The following is a 26,035-nucleotide window of genomic DNA, read 5'->3' on the forward strand; positions in this document are numbered from 1 at the left end:
GATTGAATTTTTGAATTTCAAATCGGATTATTATGCCTCAAAGTTGCAAACTCATATGCATATTTTTTTTGTAAAAGAGGCTGTACAGTAAGAAAAATTCATATTTATACAATTATGAGAGTACTATGGTGCCAATAGAGTTAAATCCATCAATTTTAAAGGTAATAACTTGGAGAAAAATGTAAAGGAAGTACTAATTATCCGAATTAAAGTTTAGAATTTATACATGCACTAATAATTTCGGATTTCGGATCGGATCGAATCGTATTAAAATTATACCCATCCGAATCCGATCCAAAATCCAAAATTTTAATAAACACAATCCTAAATCCGAAATCCGAAATTGAACGGATCGGTTCGGATTTCGTATATCCGATCTAAATGAACAGCCTACTTCACGCTTCTGTCACCTTTTAAACACCACGCAGGCGTAGGGTCACGTCACGCAAATTCGTGGGCGCAATGCTGATGGATTTCGTAGGGTTGGCCCATCAAATTTTGTGGTTCAACCCCCAACAATCGCTTGGACTGGCCCAAGTCTTAGAGTTGCTCTCTTTCCTTTCTAGCTGCTTCTTCCAACTTTGTATCAATCAAACATTGCCATTAACAAAAATACCAAAATTCTCTGAACTAACTGAAGTTTGGAATGCCTCAACAATTTTACAGCTAACTCTTAGGTGCTCTATATCTTGGCATTTACTTTTATCCTCTTTTTTTTTTTTTTTTTTTGCTTTATGGTCCTTCATTTTTGGAAATTCATCTTGTTGAATTGAAAAAACTACCTGTTTGGATATCTATGTTTGCCCCTTTTTTTTTTCTGGTTCTTTCTTGTGGATAAAGGGACATGGGTTTTATGATAAAATTTGAAAATTTGGCAATGGTTTGTATCAGTAAAGGCTTATAGATCTCCAGAACTAAAATCCCTTTATAGCTGTTCCTTTAGATATTGTTTCTTGATTTATATACCTGGAATTTCAAAATGAAGTTTTCAACTTTGGACAGAAAATGGTGAATGTAGACATAAAAGTTACCTCATGATTTTTTACCTGCACTATGGAGAAATAGAAAATCTTTGATTTTGGAACTGTTGTGTGTTCATTGGCTGTGTCTGAATACAAATGATTTTCAATTAAATGCATGGTAAAGAATACCATATGTCATAATATATATAGTGGAAAAACTTGATAGATGACTGTGGATGACCTCGAATAGAGTCATACAAACAACTTGTACATATTTTGGACTCTGGCTGGTGTTTAGTAATGAAGTATTTGACTTAACAAAATAAATAAAAATAAAATAAAAAGGATGTTAAAGAAGCTTAATACCAAAGAATTTATCATTTACTTTGAGTAACATTTGTGTGTCCAAAGATGATAGAGAACTGATGATTTGAGAGCAGCTGTGTACTTTTTATGGGTATGTCAGTTCTTTGAAGCAAAAGTGATATTTCACAAGAAATTGTGAATATTGGGGTTTATGCAAATTTCAGACTTCTGAGTCTCTGTTTTATGTTGGTTCTTGCTACATAATGTACATAGAATCATAAATTGGGATCTCGTATAGTGCATAGAATCTGAAAAGTAATTTTTCATTCATTAGGTTACACATACAATTGTTTCAGGTGTCGTCGTCTGGAGATTTGTTAAATTCATCCATTGGGATTATATGGATCAGAAAATGAATGTGTATATATGGGACATGGATGAAACCCTCATATTGCTAAAGTCTTTAATAAATGGTACATATGCTGAGGCATTCAATGGATCCAAGAATGTACAGACTGGTGTGGAAATCGGGAAGATGTGGGAGGATCATATTCTTCAGATATGTGATGACCACTTTTTCTATGAGCAGGTTAGTTAATCTTCTTATAATATATATTTGACCGGGTCACTGAATACACAGTGCTGATCATGGACTCTAATTTTATGTTATATGGATTTTCAGGTTGAAAATTGCAATATGCCATATCTGGATGTCATGAAACAATATGATGATGGTCGAGATCTCACTGATTATGACTTCAGCAAGGACGGCTTTGGTCCCCCGTGTGATGATCTTAACAAAAGGAAATTAGCGTACCGTCATCGGTCCATTGAACAGAAGTACAAAAAGGTTGGTATTTTGTGAATTATTTTCTTTTTCAAAAATCCATTTTGCTGTATCACCTATGACCAATAGAGAGGCCTTTCTTTTAGATTTTTTTTTATGGATGAACTGGTTCGTTGCTTGCTCTTAGGTTATTTTGTGGAAGAAGTTCTTTTTTTCATTATAGATAACCTATTTATGTAACTTCACAACCGAGAATATTGCCTAAAGCTGGATGTGCTCTTAAGACTGCTTTGTGGCGCATCTAATTGCTTTTATGGCCAGAGTAATGATAGAATGAGGCTGCCAGAGTGTGTAAGGGAGAAAATGCTACTATGTTCAGTACTTTGTAGTGAAGATGATTGTACCACTAACTGAGAAGTAACCATAATGTTGCACTTCTTAGGAGATTGCAATAACTATTTTGGTTCTCTAGTTTTCTAACGTGCTATGTTTGTTTCATAACTTGGATACGTGATAAATAGCATGGCTACTTCTCCCCCAAAAAGGTGATAACTAGCATTGTTGAGTCTCTGACTTGGGTTGTTCCTAGTTCTGGCTAAAACAAGAGTGCTTATGATTTTGATGTGTACATATCGCAATTCAAGAAAGTTATGCATCTAGATCAAGTTAGCTATCCCTTCTTTTTATAGGATAGGAGAACTCCTAGAATGGAATTCCCATATGTGATATTCTAACTGATACTAGTCTAACTAAGAGTCATTTGCTAGGCCAGCTTCCTAATCCTTTTCCTTAAATCGAAGTGCAATAGTTATTGTCATGCAGCTCAAGTGGCATAAATACCCAAAGCGGCAAGGTCGGAGGGAAATACACCTTGGAAAATCCTCCCTTTAGCTTATGTTTCGGAAGTCCTAATTTTTTTCTTAAATTGTCTCTAGTCAAATGGTGGCAAAATTAGGAAGGAGGGAGTAATATTTATTGGCTCAGTTGTATTTAGTACTGAGATGAAGCTTTTAAGGCTGTATATTATCTCTACTTTTGTTGGGGTCATTAACTACATACTGGGCTGGACTTGAGGATGGATCATGAAAGAAAATTCCTAGGGCCTTCCCCTCTAGTCTCCCCTTCTCTCCCAAAGGAAAATGTATAATGACAGCTTCTGGTTTTAGTTGTCCAAATATATGCTTAATTGAATTCACGTAGTAGTGTTTAACAAAATATAAGTCTTCTTGTTTTAGTTGTCCAAATATATGCTTAATTGAATTCACGTAGTAGTGTTAAACATAATATAAGTATAACAACCGTGATTTACTATTTATTGCAGGGGTTACATAGTATTCTTGATCAAGACATGATTAAATCGTGGAGCGAACTTTATGACGTCACTGATAGTTATACTGACATGTGGTTCTCGGCAGGTAGATTATTTTAGATTCTATCACCATGGTGAATTATCGTGCAGTATAGGATTTCAATTATGTGTACTGGAAGTTGCAAAGTTAGAATGTCAATGTGGACAATCACGTGGCATCCTGATATTCTAGATAAAAGTAAAGAAGAAAAACAAATGAGAAATATACAAGTTATCGGAATGCTAAATGTTCTAGTCACCAACTTAGAAGTAAATGCATGAGTTTAAAATTCTAAATTAACTCCTCTTCTTTCCTTATTTTTCAAAGCTGCTTCTTTTTGCAAAGTGCATTAATATCCTTTTCATCTGTTACTTCTCAAAGAATATAATTTTCATGTGCGCTCTCTCTCTCTATATATATGTGTGTGTGTGTGTGTGTCATAACTCATAAGAGCGATTGGCTTCTCTTGTGTTCTTGCATCCCTGTTTCTCCCAGTTGTAGTGATGTTCTTTTATAGCCGAGAAATCTCCGAGGACCATTGGCGCACAGTACGAAACTCGGTGGATAATGGGCCCAGGCCTCTACCTTCTCCACTTAACTACCAGGCTTTTATCTGTGCGTCTTTCGAACCCGTGACGTGACATGCACCTAACCCACACATACACTAGACCAAAGCCTTGGGGCCCCCCACTTGTAGTGATGTTTCCAATTTGATTTCATTCATGTCTTAACATCTGACCGATCTCACCTTTCTCTGCGGCAAAGCTTATTCGTTGCTTTCTTTGCTTGATAGAAATCAGTAATATCTGCCAGAGATACCCCTTAAGGAGGAAATTAGTTATACCTACCAGATATACGGGTTAAGAAAGTTATCTGGCAGTAAAAATATTTCAGGTGGTCATAGTGCTCTCACCCCATAGTTAATGGGTCAGACTGAGGTTTGTTCTTATTTAACATGGACCCTTATTTGGTGACCACCATTGACTGGTACGAGTTTGAAATAAGATATTCCTCAGCATTTCTGATTACAAGCTAGTTTTAATCTTAAGCATTTATTCCAGTTACTTTCTGCAGTTTTCATTTCGTGTTTACTCTATGAAGGTGTTTTTCCTCTATTCTTGGTTCTCTACAGATAAATGATGATGCTTTAATGCATAAGGTGTAGTTGATTTTCTTTCTTTAATACTCTCCTTCCAATGCAGCTAAGACTTGCTTGGAACAGTGTGCAGTTGGGAATAGAGATTTGGCTTCTTCTTCGGGCTCAGCTGTTGCTACCAATGATACTATATTCCAGCATGTGAATATCTTAGTGACTTCTGGATCATTGATACCCAGCTTAGTTAAATGCTTGCTCTTTCGCCTTGGCGATTTAATCCCTAGCGAAAATGGTTAGTTTCTTTCTTCATTCTGATATTTAATCTTTCTGACTAGTCCTATTTTAAAATTTTGATTGAGGTATCCTTTTTTTTTTCTTAATGTTAAGTTTGATTGAGATATCTTGTTTCCATTATATTTAACCTTTCATCATTTATGGCCTAAAAAGGTAACAGACGTTGAATGCTATGACATATAAGTCACGTGAACATGGAAATATTGCTAATGTCTCCAGTTCATATTTTTAATATTTATACTTCGCGAAAAATAGGGCACTGTGGAAGAAAAAGATCTATAGAAGCGAGACCTATTAGTTGAGAATATGCTTTAGTCGTGTTATCATTTTTACTTTACATCCTACGATTTTCTAGGAGTTGTATAGCCTTTCAGAGATTTTATGCATCGGTAGATATTTTAAGAAACTTTTAGTACTTTTTATTTTATTACTTTATTTTATTTTATTTTATAATAATATTGGCCGGTGAGGAGTTTATATGAAGTAACATGGTCAGTGAGGATTATACAGCCGACCCCAACTTGTTTGGAACTGACACTTAGTAGTTGTTGCTGTACTAGGCAATATCTCCCTTTAGGAATAAGGGCGGAGGGACGGTCCTGCTATCCCTGATTGTTGTAGTTCACATAGCGGATTCTCGATCCAAAAAAGAAATCTCCCATTTTTACCTCCAAAATCTCCCTTTAGGAACTGGATATGTGTATGTTTCAAATAAATTATGCCTAAGCTTGTGCACACCCTGGCCCTACCATTCATCTAAGTCAATGACAGTGAATTCCTTTCCCATGTTCATCAACGCACAATAATGCAACATGCAATTTCTGGGAGCATTCTCTCAACATATCTGCCATCATTTTCAGTCTACAGCTCATGGGAAGTGGGCAAGCTCCAGTGCTTCTCATGGATAAAGGAGCGGTTCAGTGGGCCGAACTTGCAATTTTGTGTTATTGGTGATGGATGGGAAGAATGTGAAGCAGCAGAAAGTATGAGGTGGCCATTTGTCAAAATTGACCCTCGGCCAAGCAGTTACCATCGGTTTCCAGGTTTAACACCAAAAGAACTGGGGCACTACTTCTCTGTTGTGTATGGTGAGTCTGATTCAAAAGATAATGATAGATTAGCTCCTTCTGGCAATTGATCATATGAATATGTAGCTTATTGGAAGAAATCAGTACATGCACCAATAGCACTTCACCAAGAAGATAGTCTTGCCTAATTGTGAAAGCAAAAAGGTGAAGGTTCTTTAAAAGTTCTCATTTTGCATGATAGAATTCCTTTAAACTATGTCCTATGACCTGTGAGGCTAGTCTGTATAGTTAACTTCTCGATGCCGTCTTGCTTATTGTGTTCTGTTATGGCCATTCTACAGGTACTTAAGTAAGATTTTCTCCATTTCAGTGTATATATACATGCTCGCTCGCATACATCGTGTGTGTATATATATATGTGTGTGTATCGGGTGTCAACCTTGAAATCATGGCTGATAGACTTGGTTAGAGGTTATTCTTGGAAAAATCATGTGGTACATGATATAATTATAACCTACTCCCTCCTTCCTCAATGTTATGACATTTCTAAATAGTAAAAAATAAATACAAGTCAAAATAGTCCTAATTAAGAGAGTAAAACTGTATGTCCTCTTCTTTGATAAATTTGACATGGGGGGGGGGGGGGGGGGGTCCTTTTTTTGTTGCTAATTTTAACCATTGTTTGATGCTCCATACTTGTGTAGTAAGACTTGAGGTAGGTCTCAGTTTGCTTGAATATCCTAATATCTGCTTTCCTTGATCATCTCTGAAAATTCTTCCAAACGTAACATCTCCATTTTGGGTCTTCACACTACCATAAGTATTCAATTTCTTTTCATCAGTAGATAAGCTTTTAGTTTGGCTTGTTTAGAGCTGTAGATATAGAGTTTTTCTAGGAAATACTTCAACAATGTTTTTAATATAGGGTGTGTTTGGTACGAAGGAAAATGTTTTCATTAGAAAATATTTTCTTGGAAAATAAGTGATTTTCTTACTTATTTTTCTGGTGTTTGGTTAAGTAGCAGAATTTGTTTTTGAAAAATATATAATTTAGGCAAACACTATGCGAGACGAAATGGGTAAGGACAGGGGAAGGTGGTAGGTCGGTGTCTAGAAGCCGGGGTGCGGGTGGTGATGTTAGGGGGGGTGGGGTGGTGGCCGGAGAGGGGGAAGGTGGTGGGGTGGATGATGGGGTTGGAGAATAGGGTGGGGAAGGTTGAGAAAGAGTTTTGGAAAATATTTTTCCTCCTTTTGGAAGGAAAGTTGGAGGAAAATGAGTTTATCAGGAAAATATTTTTAAATATATTTAAGCCATCCAAGGAAAAATTGAAAAATATTTTTCAGAAAATATTTTGCGTTCATACCAAAAAGACCCATAGTCTCTAATGTTTTTGCACATAGGTTTTGGAGGTAGATAGATCTTTACAATCAAATTTTTATTTCTTTTTTTCATCTATGCCTCATAATTGAGAATATAAATATAACAGAACAAGGAGATTGCCGCGCACCACTAATAATATCATCAATGCAGTTATGCATTAGCCTAACATTCCTAACGTCAATCTCATTTTATGAAATGAAACTGTTTCATATTTGTTCTTATGCATCTAGTCAGTGTTGGAACGTGGCAAATAATAAGTTTCTGGGACGTAGAAACAAAAATCATTTAAATCACTCACTTTCCCTGAAGCAATATACGGATATTAGTTTAAAAAGTAGTCTTTTTCCAGTTGTCTGCTACCCACAGCAAGTGGCGCAATGCAAATAGACATTTATGATTTTATACTAAATCCCGATAAACGAAATTTTATGTGATCTCGTAAATTTGCTCAATGAAAGTTCCTCTCAGGTCACATTATTTTCCCTCTAAGCAGAGGCGAAGTAAATATGTAGAGCATGTTTGGTATGAAAGAAAAATTGTTTGCCCTTAAAATCGCATAATAATTAAATTTGTAAGTAGTTTTAAGGATACGCGGATTAACTTGACGCAAAGCGATAAATTAAATTGCTATTGAATAAATAAAGATAAGATAAATTCAAACCACACGAGTTGGATAATTTCAGCCTTGGTGGAATAATTGCCCTCGAGCAGGTTCACCACGACCGGTGTCGATAAACAGAAGAACAAGAGCTTAAAGACAGAGAAAATAATAATATATTGCTTTTGAGTACGTGTTACAATGTGTCAAAATGAATTATTAGACCCCCTTTATATAGTAGGGGAATCCTATTTTAGGTACAAGTCTATAAAAGGTAAAAAATCTTCCGATTCACTAATTGCCGGCTCCTTATCGATAAGTGTCGAGATCCCCGCCGTAATATTCGGCCGGTCTCGGATATTTCGGCCTTCTGTTGGCTATACTGGATTGTCTAACAATGTTCTTTGAAGTCGCTCGAGGCTAGAACCGATTCCGGGATCATGGCCTTGATATTCTCGAAGGCAGGCGTCATGCCGCCGGGTTCTAGTCAGGTGGGACTTAAGCTCGATTTCGGTCCCTTATTGCCATGTTTCGAGCTTGGCTTATCTTGTCGGAGGATAAGATGCATCATGAGCTCGGTTTCACCCGTATACAGATAGTCCCCTCGTTTTTCGGAGAGTAAAGGACGAGAAACGACACGAGCTTCCGACTCTTGCTTCGATGCACCGTGACAGAAACGACAAAACAACCGAAACGTCTCGTCAGTCAAGTCTTAATGGCATGAAATGCATGTCAGCCGCCGGTCGACTGTCCCTAGATGCGAAACGCCACTGAAATACTATAAATACCCCTTCTTTGTTCATTTTAACTTTACATCCAAACCTTCTACCCGCGTACCTTTAAGATTTCAATACTTTCTAGTACTTTTAATCCGATTTTTCGAGATCCTTCGCAAGAATTTTTGCCCGTCTTCATCTTAAGCCATCAAGTCCAGTCTTTCAACTTCCTTTCTTTTTCCACTTTTTCAGATTTTCCTCCATTTTTTTTTTAAAGAAATGGCAAAGACTTCAAAAATCGTTCCCCAGAAAGAAACTCCTTCTACTTCGCGGCCGGCTACTGAGACCGAGGAGACCGTTTTGCGCGCTGCCATCGACGAACCAGTACCTGAACCCCCTTTGAAAATGTTCATCCCCGGGGGATGCTCAGTCAACGTCGATTTCAAGGTTGAAAAACCTTCCTCCGTACAAGGCCGGTGTGAGGAGGTCTCGAGATACATCTGCTCGATCACTGAAGAAGTCCTCTCTATGGTCCGAAAAGACTGCAACTAGGCCGATAAGGACATAGTGATCCCCGACCCCGATGAAGCCATTACCACCCATGTCGAAGGATACCTAAGTGTTTACACTTATCCCTTTATATTGGTCCCGATGGACCCGGTCATCATAGATTTCTGTAAGAGGTACGAGGTATGCCTCGGTCAGATTCATCCTTCACTATGGAGGATCGTGATCCTCCTCCGGTTCTTCGTGAACAAAGTCGATGGGTGCTCGTTCACCATCGACCATCTTCTTTACTTATACTGTCTCCGAATCTTCCGGGGGGAGGGGGGGAAGGACTGATAAAGCTTGTGCGTCGGGCCAGTAAAGCCCCGTTCTCAAGTATTGATGAGGGGCCGGGATCGAAACTGGCAAGGCCGTTTTGTCCGAGTGAGGACTTCAAACTTAATCCCAGCCGAGTGCATGCCATTCTCCGAGAAGTGAAATACCTCACGTAAGTATGACTTACTTTCGAATGTTGATTTTACACTTCTCTTTTTCTTACCGATGTTTTGTGGTGGTGCAGCCGTTGCTCGGGTCCCGAATGCTGTCCCTCGACTCAAGGAGTGGGTCGAGGGTATCGTATCACAGATGCCATATTCTGAGCGCTCATGGCGCAAGCTCTCGAAGGGCCGTTGGGAGGATCGTTCCCATGGTGAGACTTCTTTCCCGAGTAAGTAGTATTAGGATTCCTCTTTTAATATTAAGCCCTTACTCCCTTTACTTCTTTTTGCAGGCTTATCTAAGGACGTCGAGCTGAGGCCTCCAGCCGGTGGTGAGGACTTACCTACCGAGTCCCCTGTTCCAAGACAGGCCGAAGAGAAGAAACGAAATGGGCTCCGAGTTCCTCGAGCTCGGAGAAAAAGAAAAGAAGAAGAAGGCTGGCATGCAAGTCAAAAGAAAGCACCAGTGCCCGAGCACCATCTTCGGATTCTCTTTATCGGTTGAGAGACGAATCCGAAGAATAAAAAGAACCCTTTGTTTTGGTGGCCCCCGTGCCGTCGCAGCTTGAAGGGCAGGGGGCCTCAGAACCAGAGAACCGCGAGGCCGATCTACCTCAAGCTAAAGAGGTCGATGATGAGGCCGGGGCCGAGGCTTCCTGGGATGCGGGCAATGCTCCGAAGGAGGCACTCGGTGTGATAGACATCACCGAGTCACCCTCGTTTACTGAATCTATGTACAATGAGCCCAAACGGCGAAAGAACGCCCCAACGAGGGGACCCATGGGGCGGACGACCCTTTCTGCAGCTTTTTTGATGGCGTGGATTCCACTGCCATGGAGGACGTCAGCGGATTGGGTGACTTAGAGGTACCGAAGAAGAGTCCGTCTTCGGGAGCAAGTGGGCCTACCTCGAGCCCGAAACTGATCAACCGGTTCCCTGCCCCGAGCGTGGATCCTGACCGGAAGAGATCCATCATCATCCCCGTTCCAGAGGATGCCCGGGTTCTTTCCGCCCCCATAGGGGTGGCCAGTTACCTTCGGTGTTTGGTGACCGAGGAAGACCAAGCCAAAATGAACGAGGTAGACGCGCCCTGCCTGTTCAACGAAGCACAACAGGCGCTGAACCGGGTAACTTTAGACAACTCTCGATGATTTCAATTCCTCCTCTTATACTTGAACTAATTCATTGATAATCCTAATATTCTTCTTCGTATTTGTAAGCCTCGGTGCTTCACCATGAAACTTTCCTCCGGTATCGGGATGAGTAGAACCATCTCGAAGTCGAAGTCAGAGGGCTTACTGAGAAAAGAGATACCTACAAACTTCTCAGTGAGTCGCGTAAAGGAGAGGCTAAGAGCCTTCGAGCTCAATTGGAAGTGGCTTGGAAGGAACACGCCGACCTGGTTGAATAAGTAAAAATCTTTGAAGTTTGTGACGATAAGCTAGACACAGTGACTAATGGTCGGAACCCGCAGGTCTAGCAGAAGATTGATCAGATCGACCAACTCTGAGCTGAGATGGATGCAGTTAAGGTCGAGGCCGAAGAGTGGAGAGGCAAGATAGACCGCCTGGCCTTGGAAAACGAGACTGCCCGGTCGCAGTTGGCCTCAGTCCTAAAAGGTTCGAGGCCGAAGAGTGGAGAGGCAGGATAGACCGCAGGATGACGAAAGAGAAGGCTGAGGCTCGGTCCCAAAAATTTGAGGAGCTTCAGTCTCAGCTAAGCTCGGCCGTTTTCGATCGAGAGACTCTTGCCAAGGAGCTTAAAGCGGCCAAGTCGGTGGTTGAAGTGACCAAAACTGATGCCGACGAGATGGTGGCCTAGTATAAGGCCGATGCCGAGGCAACCCAGGATCAGCTGAAAGATATCATCGAATACGTGAAGTGGAAGTCCCGAAGGGAGGCCCTCGAAGAAATTCATGCTCGGGGTTTTGATTTATCGGCCGAGGTTGAAACTGCTAAGGAGTTTGAAGCCGAGGACAAGAAACTGGCGTATCTCGAGGACGAAGAAGACTCCGAGGGTTCGGACGGATCTGGGGATGGGGAAGACTCTGATGGTGCCGGTGACGAGGCGGGCTCCGATGGAGACCATGCCGTTTAAATGCCTTGTATATTTTTCTTTGTTTTTGTATTCTTGTACTTTTGTACTTTTTTTTTGTCAAGGCCGTTTGGCCTTTGTAAAGATCATTTCATTTTTTCCCTTCGAAAGTTTTTAAGCTTGTTTCCGTTCGCTTTATTCTTTATGATTACAAAGATATCGAAATGCATTAGCACGTAATATTTAGGTCTTGCCCGAAGGTTCGAACAACCCTTTCTTTCGATATTATTTTGTTTACGATTCATGGGGGCTCGGTATGACCGGAAACTTTACCCAAAATACTTAAAACATTTTAGATTATAATTTTTCGAGGGTAGCCTTTTGAACCGGTTTAGAAATTTTGAAGGCTTTTTTTTTGTTACGGGTCTCGGACGTCTCCGAGACGTTTTAATACGGCCGTAGCCTTTCTAGTTCGGGTGTTGCCCAGTGGGCTTGTTACCCCGAATCATCTGGGCTTACCCGAGATAACCGTTCCCGAATGGGGGTGGCCGTAGCCTTTAAAGTTCTGGCACTACCAAATAAGCTTTGTACCCCCGGACTTTATTATCCCGGGATGTCCGAACCTGCCTTGGGTGGTAGTCCCCAAGTGAGGTGGCCCTTGGGCTCAATGTCTTCGAGGGATCAAGTGTAAGAAAGAAAAATTTTCAAGGGGCAAAATATTTATCCGCAAAGTAGAAACTTCCTTTCAATGTTGTGCGTAATATACAAAGTTACACATGTGTTGCTTAAGCATTGTGTCCGGGCTCGGGTGGTCTATGTGGGCACGGTTCATTCGATCGTTTGTCCCTTACAATAAATCCTATCGATCGAGCCTAGACTATTCGAGCACAAAGTTTCTTTCCTTGCCAAGGGTGATGCCCCCCAGTGTTCGAGGTCGATCATAGAGAAGTCTCGGATACTATTGACAACCGATCTTCGATTCTAAGTTAGCACGATCCACTGTTGCCTCGTTAAAAACCTTGCCGGAAAACCCATTTGGGACAAAATCGGTTCAAGGGAAAAAGAGTGCAAAGCGTGCTTTCAGGCCTAAAAAATTATATCGTTCTTTGACGGCTGCAAGTGTTAGTCCAAAATGTAAATAAATAAAAGAAGTAAATGGGGTCGTACCTTAGCAGTATATCGTTTTAATTGAGTTACGTTCCAGTTGTTCGGTAGTTGCTCGTCGTTCATTGCTTTGAGCTTGTACGACCCTTTCCCGGCGATCTCGATAATTTGATACGGACCTTCCCAGTTCGGTCCCAACTTTCCTTCGTCCGGGTTCCGGGTGTTTAATGTGACCTTCCTCAACACTAAGTCCCTGACATTGAAGTGTCGAAGGTTGGCTCTTCGATTGTAATACCTCTCGATCCGTTGTTTTTGGGCTGCCATTCGGACGAGGGCGGCTTCGCGCCTTTTCATCTAACAGTTCCAAGCTCATATTCATAGTCTCGTTGTTTGATTCTTCGGTTGCATATCGGGACCTGAGACTCGGTTTTCCGACTTCGACTGGTATTAGAGCTTCAGTGCCGTAAACCAACGAGAATGGGGTAGCCCCGGTACTGGACTTCAAGGTCATACGGTAAGCCCCTAGGACTTCGGGCAAGATTTCTTTCCATTTTCATTTGGCGGCGGTCAATCTATTTATGAGGTTTTGGAGTATGGTTTTGTTCGTGGACTCCGCTTTTCCGTTCCCACTAGGGTGATAGGGTGTCGACAGGATTCTTTTGATCTTATGATCCTCGAGAAACTTACTTACTTTGCTGCCGACGAACTGCTTCCCATTGTCACACACGATCTCGGCCGACATTCTGAACCGACATATTATGTGGTCCCAGATGAAATCAATGACTTCTTTCCCCCTGAATTTCTCAAACGCCTGGGCTTCCACCCATTTAGAAAAATACTCAGTCATAAACAATATAAATTGAGCCTTACCAGGTGCCCATAGAAGGGGGCTGACGATATCCATCCCCCATTTCATGAATGGCCAGGGTGACAAGACTGAATATAGCATCTCCCCGGGCTGATGAATCATCAGAGCATGCCTTTGATATCCGTTGCATTTTCGTACGAACTCCTTTGTGTCTTTTTCCATGTCGATCCAAAAATAGCCGGCCCTGATTATTTTCTGAACTAGTGATTCGGCGCCCGAATGATTTCTGCAGGTGCCTTCGTGGATTTCCCTCAGAACGTACTCGGTGTTTCTGGGTCCTAGACATATTGCGAGTGGGCCATCGAATATTCTCCGGAACAATGTACCGTCTTCGGACAGGCTGAACCTGTCTGCTTTCGCACGTAGAGTCCCCGATTCCTTAGGATCCGATTGTAATTTTTCAGTCTTGAGATATTCTATATACTTTTTTCTCCAGTCCCAAGTTAGGCTTGTTGAGTTTATCTCGGTGTGACCTTCTTCCACTACGGATCTCATGAGTTACACGACCGCCCCCGAGTTGAACTCATCGTCATCGACCGACGATCCCAAGTTAGCAAGGGCATCGGCTTTGTTGTTTTGATCCCGAGGCACGTGTTGTAGAGTCCATTCTTTGAACCGATGTAATGTTACCTGCAATATATCCAGGTACCTTTGCATTCGTTCCTCTCTGACTTCGAAGGTCCCATTAACTTGGTTCACCATAAGGCGAAAATCACACTTAGCTTCGATCACCTCTACCCCCAAACTTTTAACCATCTCGAGACCTACAATCATGGCCTCATACTCGGCTTCATTGTTAGTTAATTTTACAGTCGTAATAGATTGTCTAACTAGATTACCTGCGAGCGATTTCAATACAATTCCAAGTTTGGACCCCTTCACGTTCGAGGTGCCGTCCGTAAAGAGGGTCCAGATTCCCGAAGAGGTCCCCGAGTTCAACAACAACTCTCTTTCGACCTCGGGTATTAAGGCCGGCGTAAAGTCAGCCACAAAGTCTGCCAAAATTTGAGACTTAATGGCTGTCCGAGGCCAATAATCGATGTCGTACCCACTGATCTCTACGGCCCATTTGGCCAACTGTCCCGAGAGCTCGGGTTTATGCATTATGTTCCTCAATGGGTAAGTGGTTATGACACATATGGGGTGACATTGAAAGTACGGTTTTAGCTTCCTAGAGGCGCTTAGCAAAGCAAGCGCCAACTTCTCTAGGTGAGGGTATCTAGTTTCGGCCTCACCAAGAGTTCTGCTAATATAGTAAATTGGAAATTGCGTACCTTTTTCTTCCCGGACCAGGACTCCACTTACCACTATCTCTGATACTGCCAAGTACAGGTATATCTGTTCGTCTGTCTTAGGTGTGTGAAGCAACGGTGGGCTCGATAGATATCGCTTGAGCTCTTCCAAGGCATGTTGGCACTCCGGGGTCCATGAGAAGTTATTTTTTTTCTTCAGCAGTGAGAAGACCTCAAAATAAATCGTCCCAAAGCGGCTATACATCTGGTTAACCTTTGTACGACCTTCACGTTGTCCACAACAGTGATATCTTCGATGGCCTTGATCTTATCGGGGTTGATCTCGATCCCCCGGTTAGATACCATGAACCCAAGGAATTTACCGGACCCGACTCCAAATGCACATTTCTGCGGGTTCAACTTCATATTGTATTTCTTCAATATGCCAAAGGTTTCCTGCAAATGTTTCAAATGGTCCTCTGCTCGCAGGAACTTAACCAACATATCGTCAATGTAAACCTCCATTGATTTTCCTATTTATTTTTCGAACATCCGATTTACTAGCCGTTGGTAAGTGGCGCCAGCATTTTTTAGTTCGAACATCATCACGTTATAGCAGTAGGTGACGTACTTGGTGATAAAGGATGTTTTTTCCTGATCACCCGGGTTCATCCGAATTTGATTGTACCCGGAATAGGCATCGAGAAAATTGAGGATCTCGTGGCTGGCCATCGCATCGATCATGCGATCGATGTTAGGCAAAGGGAAAGAATCCTTGGGACACGCTTTATTCAGATCTTTATAATCCACACACATTCTTAATTTGTTCCCCATTTGGGGGCTACTACTATGTTTGCTAGCTAGTCCGGGTATTTTACCTCCCGGATGGATCCTATTTTAAGGAGGTTAGATACCTCGTCCTTGATAAAAGCATGTTTGACCTCGGACTAGGGTCTCCTCTTCTGCTTGACCGAGTGGGACTTCGGGTCCAAGATTAGCCCGTGAGTGGTTATTTCCAGCGGGATCCCTGTCAGATCAAGGTGGGACCAAGCAAAACTATCTTCATTAGCTATAAGAAATTGAATGAGTTTTTTCCTGGGCTCGGGATTCAACCCTGTGCCGAGGTATACCTTTTGATTGGGAAAGTGTTTGATCAATACGACTTGCTCCAGTTCCTCAACCGTCGATTTGGTAGCGTCTTGGCCCAGATTTATATTCAGGAGATTATTTGGTTGCATGGTGTACCTGTTTCCATCATTTCAGATAAAGGCCCTCAGTTCACTTCGCACTTCTGGAGAGCAGTTCAGAGTGAGTTGGGGACCCTGGTAGAGCTCATCACAGCTTTTCATCCACAGATCGACGGTTAGTCGGAGCGGACAGTTCAGATTCTAGAGGATATGCCCAAAGCATGTGTCATTGACTTCAGAGGTCAGTGGGATAGATTCTTGCCTTTGGCCGAGTTTGCTTACAACAACAGTTATCAGTCCAGCATCGAGATGGCCCCATTTGAGGCTCTATATGGTCGGCGATGTCGTTCGCCCATCAGATAGTTTGAGCCCGGCGAGGCTAAGTTATATGGTACTGATTTAGTGAAGGATGACTTGGAGAAGGAAAAGTTGATTCAGGAGTGACTTCGCACAGCACAGTCCAGACAGAAGAGTTACACGGATCAGAAGGCGCGTGATCTATCATTTATGGTGGGCGAGAAGGTTCTCTTGAAAGTTTTGCCGATGAAGGGGATCATGAGGTTCGGGAAGAATGTCAAGCTGAGCCCAAGGTTTATTAGCCCATTTAAGGTTTGCGGCGAGTTGGGGAGGTTGCTTATGAGCTTGCATTGCCTCCCAGCCTATCGGGAGTTCATTCGGTCTTCCATGTGTCTATGCTCCAGAGGTATCATGCCGATAGGTCGCACGTGTTAGATTACAACACGGTTCAGCTAGATGAGAGTTTGGGTTATAAAGAGGAGCCAGTTGCCATTATTGACAGGCAGGTTCGCCAGTTGAGGTCCAAGAAGATTTCTATGGTGGAGGTCCAGTGGAGGGGTCAACCAGTCGAGGAAGTGACTTGGGAGGCCGAGGAGCAGATATCCGCACCTATTCAGCACTCTATGTATGATTGTAGACTCGTTCGAGGACGAACGTTTGTTTAAGAGGTAGAGAATGTAACGGTTCACGACCCAAAACCAACCGTCGTGTTAGCCCCTATCGTGGAATTAGGAAACCCAATTACACAACCAGTTCAACCAAATAAAAGCTTTGAAAATTAACGGAAGTAGTTAAAATTTAAGAAACCATTTAAAATTTAAAATAAAACCACAACGCAATACGAACCCCTCCCAAAGATCGGGATGCCACCGAGTACATGAGCATTTATGTCAGAATACAGTCTACTACAATGTCTAGAGAATAAAAACTGAAATACAAAGAAGGAGAGTCAAGGCCTGTGAACGCCGTGCAGCTACCCCGATAGTCTCCAAACTCAATCAACAGCCGCCATGACCAGAAGCCCCTGGTCCTGCACACGAAGTGCAAGGAGTACGTGAGTACATCCAACTCAGTACGACCGATCATTTTACTTTTTAGATCCCCATTCCCCTAATTAAGACTCCTCGTATGTGCTTCTACTGTTTTATGTCTTGCGGGGATGGTTAGTTTGGGTTTGGAAGGGTTCACATTGAAATCGGAACACTTAGTTCCTTAATAATAGCCTATAATGGTTAAATTTGACTTGAGTCAACGTTTTTAGTAACGAACTCGGAACTGGGATTTGACAGTCCCAATAGGTTTGTATGATGATTTTGGACTTGGGCGTGTGTTTGGATCGGGTTTCGGAAGACCCGGGAGCATTTCGGCGCTTAATATTGAAAGTTGGCACATTAAAGGTTTTCCAAGTTCTTTAAGTTTGGTTTAGAGTAGGTTTTGGTGTTATCGATATCCGTTTGAGATTCCGAGCCTGGGAGTAGTTCCGTATGGTGATTTATGACTTGCACGTAAAATTTGGCGTCATTCCGAGTTGATTTGATAAGAATCGGATGCACGGAAGTGTTTTTAGAGGTTTTTGAGTTTCATGTTGAATTCATGCGTTTTGGCGTCCGATTCATATTTCTAGATGTTATTTTGGTATTTCAATCGCGCGAGTGGGTTTTATTATGTTGTTGTATGTGTGAGTGTAATTGGACGGGATCTCGGGGGCACTGGATGCAAAATGGATTGGAATCAGACTCAGAATTTGGCATGGGGGAACTGCTGGTGCTTCAGATCTGGTGTGTTCACACTTGCGTGGATTTGGCCGTAGGTGCGAGCTCGAAGAAGCGGCCTGGGAGTGGGTGGCCAGTGGTCCGCGGACGTGAAGAAGTTCCGCAGATGCGGACGCACTTCTGTGATGAATGGGCCATAGATGCGAAGGAAGGCCAGCCTGGTTATGGGTCACATAAGCGGAAGAAGTCCGCAGAAGTGGCTCCCCGTCCGCAGAAGCGAAGAAGATGGAGGCAGTGGGGAATCGCAGGTGCGGCCTTTTGACCGCACCTGCAGTTCCGCAGATGCGATCAAGTGGCCGCAGGGGTGAAAATTGCTAGGGCAGTGAGGGCTTTTATTGCAAGATTTAGACATTTTCCCTCATAGTTTCATTTAGACTTGGGAGATTTTGAGAGCACATTTGAGGGGGATTCTCATCAATATCCTACAACTTAGGGCTTTTAGAGCGGATTAGTGGACCGTAAGTGAGCTTAGAAATGAGGTAAGTCTCGTGCCTAACCTTGTAAGAGGGAACTCATCCCCTTAGGTATATATTTGTTGTGTATTACTTGTGTGGGGAGCTACGTACACACGAGGTGACAAGAGTCCGTGCGTAGCTATATTCCATGATATGTCCGGGTAGACATAGATCCCCATCATGCTTTTAATTGTATTGTTGTGTTTAACATGCATATTAACTGTCTTGAATAGAGCTGAGAGTAGGGATTTTAAAGTTGCAATTATCGACTTAGCCTTCTTATTTTGGAAAAATTGAGGAATACTTGATAACTATGAAAAATCCATGTGCTCTCGCGTCGCAAGTACTTTCGCAAGCGAGGTAAACTTCTCTACTCTAATGGAATCGGGCCGTTCGCCTCGGTAGTATGGTAACACCACTCTTATGGGATCGGGCCATTCGCCTCGGCAGTATGATAGTAACACTATTCTTATGGGATCGGTCTGTTCGCCTCGGCAGTACTGAGTACCACTATTCTTATGGGATCGGGCCGTTCGCCTCGGCAACTTCGTTCTTAATAATCGAAATGGGTTCCAGTTTGGATATAATTGAGTTAGGGTCTTCACGGCCAGTTATGAGATGTTGGTGATGCGCTATGGACAACATGTTGAATTTATTGTAGTTGCTTTATTTGTCTCATTAATACCTGTTGTATGTTCACCATGTCTACTTTATGCACTTTCATTATTATTATTGACCTCTAGTAAGTGTCAAGTCGACCCCTCGTCTCTACTTCTTCGATGTTAGACTAGATACTTGCTAGGTACGAGTTGTTCTTCGTACTCATGCTACACTTCTGCACTGATGTTCAGGTACTGAGACAGGTTCCACCAATGGTCACGTGAGTGCGTAGCCGATCATCTACGGAGACTTAGGGGTGAGCTGCTTGCCTTGCTATGATCCGCAGCAGCACTAGAGTCTCTTTCCATCTTATTTACTATTTTTGTCTATTACTTTCGGACAGTAGCTTTGTATAATCTCTAGATTGCTCATGTACTTGTGACGCCGGGTTTCAGAAATTTGTAGCACTTATGTACTGCTGTACTTGTCATTTATATCACCGTAGACTATGTACTTACAATGTTGATATTTGTTTAAAAAGACTTATCATAGTTGCATGAAATTCAGTGTAATTAAAAAAAATGTTGAAAAGGGATAAATAAATAGTAGTTTTGCTTGTGGACTGTCACGACCCAAAACCTAACCCGTCGTGATGGCGCCTATCATGATACTAGGCAAGCCGACATCTCCAAAATACTTTCAACATTTAATAGAAATGAATTAATATATTTAAAATAACCGGCGTCTTTCATAAAAACGGGGTAAAACCCAAAGCTTAAGTGCGAAAAAATAGCCCGACATCGGGGTATCACTGAATCATGAGCATCTAGATGTCCAGTCTAATACAAACAGTGTCTAAGTATCAATACTGAAAAGAAAGAAAACACATAAGGAGAGACAAGGTCTGCGGACGTCGGCAACTACCTCGTAGTCTCCGGTACTCGATCGCGCACGAACTCAACGACCTCCGTGATCAAACACATCCGGATCTGCACATGAAGTGCAGGGTGTAGCATGAGTACAACCAACTCAGCAAGTAACAGAAATAAATAAAAAACTGAGAAGGTAGTGACGAGCTATACAAATACAGTTTATTTTCAATATGTACTCGACCGCTGCGGGTCCCAACAGTGATAACATATGGCCTAAGCATGATTTCTAACATGATTTGCAGTCAAATCTCTATAACACAGAGAGAATAGGTATTTAGCAATAGTCTATTCGACTTTACAGTCTCACGGGACGGACCAAGTCATAATCCCCCACGGTGTATGCCCATATGCCCGTCACCTAGCATGTGCGTCACCTCCAAAATAGTCTCATCATACCAAAAATCTGGGGTTTCATACCCTCAGGACCAAATTTAAAACTGTTACTTACCTCAAACCGCGCAAAATCCTACTCCGCAATGCCCTTGCCCCGCGAATCATTCTCGAAACTCCCCGAATCAAGCCACAAGCAGTACAATATAATTAATGTAAGTTAAAAGAATCAATTCCACAAGAAAAACATAAAATTATAAGCCAAAATCCGAAATAGGCTCAAACCGGCCCCCGGGCCCACGTCTCGAAATCCGACAAAAGTCACAAAATCTGAAAGCCCATTCACTCACGAGTCCAACCATACCAAATTTATCACAATCCGACATCATTTGCCCCTCCAAAATTCCAAAATTCACTCTCCAATTCCCAAGCCCTAGTCTCCCAAATCTCACCTCAAAAACTCACCAACTAGGTGTAAAATCAGTTGGTAAACACTATTATTGAAGATAAATAGGCACAAGGAACTTACCTCAGCAAACACTTCAAAATCCTCCTCAAAATCCTCAAAAATCCGAGTTCCAAAATGTGAAAATGGTAAAAAATCTCGAAGTCTTCTATTTATATATTCTGCCCAGCAAAACCGCACCTGCGGACCTCCTGTCGCATCTACAATGCCACACTTGCGGAAATTCCATCGCAGGTGCGGATCCCACTTAAGTTCCCAGATTCCGCATCTGTGGTCACATATTCGCACCTGCGGGCTCTGCCCGCTTCTGCGATCCTTGCCACTCAGGCCCTTTTTCGCATCTGCGCCTCCTCTTCCGCATCTGCGGTTTCACAGATGCGCTCCTAACCTCGCACCTGCGCTTCCAGTCCAACCCAGCCTTGCCCGCATTTGCGTCCTCCTCTTCTCTTCTGCGTGGCCGCACCTACGGGCTCCCACCGCAGGTGCGAAACACTAGAACACCAGAAGAAACCAGCAATGCCTAAGTCCAAATTTCCTTCCGATGGGCATCCGAAACACCCCCGAGGCCCCCGGGACCTTAACCAAACATACCAACAAGTCATATAACCCCATGCGAACTTAGTCGAACCTTCAAATCACTCAAAACAACATCAAAATACCAATTACACCCGGATTCAAGCCTAAAAAATTTCTAAACTTTCAAATTCCACAAACGACGCCGAAACCTACCAAACCACGTCCGATTGATCTCAAATTTTGCACACAAGTCATATTTAATATTACGGACCTATTCCAATTTCCGGAATCGGAATCCGAACTCGATATCAAAAGTCAACCCCCCGGTCAAACTTTTCAAAAATTCGACTTTCGCCATTTCAAGCCTAAATTAGCTACAGACCTCAAATTCACAGCCCGGACACGCTCCTAAATCCAAAATCACCCAACGGAACTAACGGAACCGACGGAACTCCATTTTGGAGTCGTCATCACACACTTCCGATTACGGTCAAAATCCTGAGAGTTAACCTTCCGTTTTAGGGACTAAGTGTCCCAAATACCCCGAAACCAAAAACAAGACCTCCCGGCAAGTCACTTAAGCTGAAACAGATACGGGGAAAACAGTAAATAGTGGATCGGGGCTAATACACTCAAAATAATCGGTCAGATCGTTACACGGGCTTGCCTAACGGCGAAGTTAGGTGCAGTCTCGACCTAGTACAGAATTGGGTCATGACATTTTTATTCCGACTTAGATACACGTGCAAAGCGCGTATCATAAGACTAGTACTATATTAAAAGCTCGAAACTCTTAGCAATATATTGTTCACCTTTTTTACCCTTTAAAATTTAATTTTATATTGGATAAAATTGTAATTAAATTATTTCTATAATAGTTAGGAATTTGAATCTTCCCTTTTATAAAGGTACTTTTAATACGAATAGCACTTTGAAGTCAACCGAGATTTGTCTTTAGGAGAGCTTTTATTGCTTTTAACCACTCAAATTGATTCCTTGAGGATTCATGTTCCTCTAATTAACTTTAGAACAAACTTGAATCTAAAAGGATTAAAACTCTAGCCTCACAAATTTAAATCCTTCTGGAGACCAACTTTATAAATAGAGTCCAGTTAGACCACTATTGTTTAAACATCTTGATTTCTGTGACAAGGTAATTATAAACATATTCTTTTCTATTTCTTTAGAGTATCTTCTATTAATGTATTGGTTTGATTTCTCATTCAATTTTGTGGTTATAATTTCTTTTAATTTAATTATGAATCAGATTAATTGAATCGATAGTCATTTTACTACTTTTGTACTATTGCTTATTCCCCATCTTATTTAGAAATTATTACATCATGAGATTTCTTCATTTTGACTATTAATAGAATTTCTCCATGGGAAGCTTGTTCCTGTTGGCATGGTCTGTTTGAGCTTGTATTCACCTACGAGGGGATCGAAGTCATTCACTAATTCAATCTTATGATCAGGGCAACGGAAATTCTCATGATGGCATATAGCTTAGAGTTGACCCATTGGAGGTAATTATCATGTTAAGTAACCAAAGCTCTATGTCTCTTTGTGCATCTGACCATGTGAACCACAGTCCACATGCTAGAGATATTCTACGTTAGGTGGCAAGGACTATTAGCTCCAGCTTTGAAATATCAAATTTGCTGAACTGCTAAATATTCTTAAGAGTAATGTAGATACAAGCTCGTCTGGGCTTCTACAGCAAATATAGAACACCATATATTACAATTATAATAAGACATTCAAGTACTCATGTGAGGCAGGGACGTTCCTTCTTATATTTAGTAAGGTAAATATGATTAACATTTATCATAGGAACTTTTTTTGAAAATTTTATTTTACAATTCAAATGCATTTTTATGTTATTTTTTAACATTTTGTATTTCTCTTTCTAAGCCGAGGGTCTATTGGAAATAGTCTCTCTACCTTCACTAGGTAGGGGTAAGGTCTGCGTACACACTACTCTCTCAGACCGCACTTGTGAGAATATACTTGGTTTGTTGTTATTGTTGTGACATTTTGTATTCATTAATGTGGGTTACACGCGCAATGCGCATACCATAAGACTAGTACTTTATTAATACTATATTAAAAGCACGAAGGCTCTTAACGAAATGTCGTCCATCTCTTTTACCCTTTAAAAATAGATTTCACATTGGATAAAATAGTCCTTTAATAAATTTTCTAATTTTAAAACTTTAAAATTGACTTAAATTTTAGTTATAAAATCTTTCCTTATTTGAGATAGGTAGAAAATCCTAAAATTTAGGATTTTAAAATCAATTGATATTTCACCAAACATAAATCCTTTCTTTGTTTGAACTCTACATATAACATGATTGTAATTCTTTTCATATTATTTTTTGTGAATGTATATTCTATGAAAAAAAGAGTAAAGTAACGTATGTGTTTTAACTAAATTAAAGTAACTAATAGATCATGTTTTGATGAAAATTATATATGAAAGCATTAACAATTCATATAGAGGCAAGAGGTAGGCATGCATTTAGAACTTCAAAGAGCAATTAGGATGTTCTTTTTTCGTTGAACAATAGAAGACTTCGCATTAGAAGTACACTGAAATTCAATGTCCTAAATGTTAGGAAAAAAAAAATACTAAATGACTATTGTGTATAGTGTAAACTTTATTTTTATAAAGAGTAAAAAAGGCGAACGATATTTCATTAAGGACCTTCGTACTTTTAATACAGTATTATATAGGGTAAAATATATTCATATTTAATGATCGCATGAGAAAGCGACACGTGGAACCGAACATAGAAGATAGCCAAACCCAAAGGCAATGATCCCGCTTGTCATCGGAGAGAATGATACTCATAAAGAAAAAATAAATGCCGACATCCGGTAGCATTCAATGAAGAATATTCTACAGCATTAAGCGCATGATCCGTTACAGAGAATATGACATTCACTGCCCACAGTTACACATTCTTCAATGGCCCTCATAATTATCATTAAAAAGGAGTTAAATCCTAGGACCTTGTTCCCTAAGTGTAACTATAAATAGTGAGCTCTATCATCATTGTAACGACACGAATTTTCTGACAAGCATATACTATACCTAATCAAAAGCTCAAATAACATTTTACTTTCTTGCTTATTTGCACTGTTCTTATTGCTCCTGGTAGCTCTGCACCCGGAACCAAGATATCTTCCGTTTATTCCAATTTTAAGGCTAAGTCTTATATTTCTGCCTAATTCATCTGTTATTTTTGGATCAAATTAATTCACTTGTCTATAAACTACGTATAAATTCAACTGTAACGTTTTATAGGTAAACAGTTTGGCGCCCACCATGGGGCATAGACAGCTGTATAATTGAATTGATCCCTGCATCTATTACTAACTTGTTTGATTCTTTATCCTTAGCAAAAAATATTAAAAATGGTAGATAATGGTGTTAACAACACACACAATGTTGAGGCCCAAGGAAATCAATCTCAACATGAAGATTTTATCAGCGATATACGCAACGAGGGGAACGAGGTCACGCTGGTCCACGGCGGCCGATATCCGCGACATATTCAGGAGGCAACTCTTGATGATGCTGAAGAAGAGCACGTCGTCGAAGCAGTCAAGGTCTTGTAGGAGCAACAAGAGGCCATTATAGGCCATCTCACACGACATGATAAGGTCATGACGGAGCTGAAATAGGTGTTGTCGGGCGCTTGCAACAACACGAATGGACGAGGTCCAATTCTTCCCGTGCTCCCACAAATCAAACAATGTAGAGGGTCGACAACAACACCCCGAGGGGCGAGGTCGGCTCCGATGGGGCCGGGGGGAGCGGATTCAGTCATAACAACGAGAATGATCCCTTTAAAATCGAACTCATACGGTTTATGAGGGAAGTAAATGTCCGAATGGATCAAATTCCGGGCGCACCACCAGTGCTGAAGGGGCCGGAGTCAAAGAAGTACACGCAATTGCCGTACAAACCAAACGTGATACCAGAATTGATCCCGAAGCGGTTTAAAATGCCAGACATACCAAAATATGATGGGACTTCAGATCCTCAAGGTCATATCATCACCTATGCAATGGCGGTGAAGGGGAACAATTTAGCTCCCCACGAGATTGAGTGAGTTTTGCTGAAGAAATTAGGGGAGACTCTTACGAAAGGAGCCCTGACGTGGTATTCGCTTTTGCTCGAGAATTCCATAGACTCCTTTGAGATGCTCGCGGACTCTTTCATCAAGGTCCATGCCAGGTCCAGAAAGGTACATGCCCAAAAGGCCGATATATTTAAGATTGCGCAAGGAGAGTCCGAGTTGCTGCGGGAGTTTGTAACAAGATTCCAGAAAGAAAGGATGTTGCTACCGGCCGTATGGGACGAATGGGCGGCTGAAGCATTCACCAAAGGTCTGAATCCAAGAAGCTCCGACGCTTCCTGGAAATTGAAAGAAAGTTTGCTCGAGTTCCAGGCAACAACTTAGGCGGATGTTCACAACCGGTACGAGTCAACGATAAGGATTGAGGATGATCGGCTCAGTTTCTCGGCGTCAGTTAAGGGTCGGGACCGGGAGAAGAATAAAGAGAAATCGAAATATGATTTTGACACAGATCGACGGTCTTTGAGGAGTCAGTTTTTGCCTTATGAACGGACCGAATGATGTGGCAGAGGTTTCTGATCGACAGATAGATTCGCTACCGATAGGAGAGCTGATAACGACCGAAACAATAGGTCGTTATAGGACAAGGAA

The 26,035-nt window shown here is 41.6% G+C and overlaps 1 protein-coding gene across 3 annotated transcripts; it reads left to right on the plus strand.

Annotated features, from left to right (window-relative positions):
- The first annotated feature begins 535 nt into the window (after positions 1-535).
- On the plus strand, positions 536-19,665 carry LOC104096133 (eyes absent homolog). 3 transcript variants are annotated; one of them, XM_009602451.4, is made up of 7 exons: positions 540-677; positions 1,625-1,857; positions 1,951-2,118; positions 3,377-3,470; positions 4,607-4,792; positions 5,655-5,882; positions 19,301-19,665. In XM_009602451.4, exons 2-7 carry the CDS (start codon positions 1,669-1,671, stop codon positions 19,339-19,341), a joined length of 906 nt encoding a protein of 301 aa, XP_009600746.1. In that variant the 5' UTR covers positions 540-677; positions 1,625-1,668; the 3' UTR covers positions 19,342-19,665. The 3 variants fall into 3 exon arrangements, with proteins under 3 accessions (XP_009600745.1, XP_009600746.1, XP_018626303.3); XM_009602450.4 differs by lacking the exon at positions 19,301-19,665 and having other exon boundaries at positions 536-677; positions 5,655-6,218; XM_018770787.3 differs by lacking the exon at positions 19,301-19,665 and having other exon boundaries at positions 542-677; positions 1,603-1,857; positions 5,655-6,218.
- The last annotated feature ends 6,370 nt before the right edge of the window (positions 19,666-26,035 follow it).

This window comes from Nicotiana tomentosiformis, chromosome 8 (assembly GCF_000390325.3).
Source record: "Nicotiana tomentosiformis chromosome 8, ASM39032v3, whole genome shotgun sequence".
NCBI classification, from domain to species: Eukaryota; Viridiplantae; Streptophyta; class Magnoliopsida; order Solanales; family Solanaceae; genus Nicotiana; species Nicotiana tomentosiformis.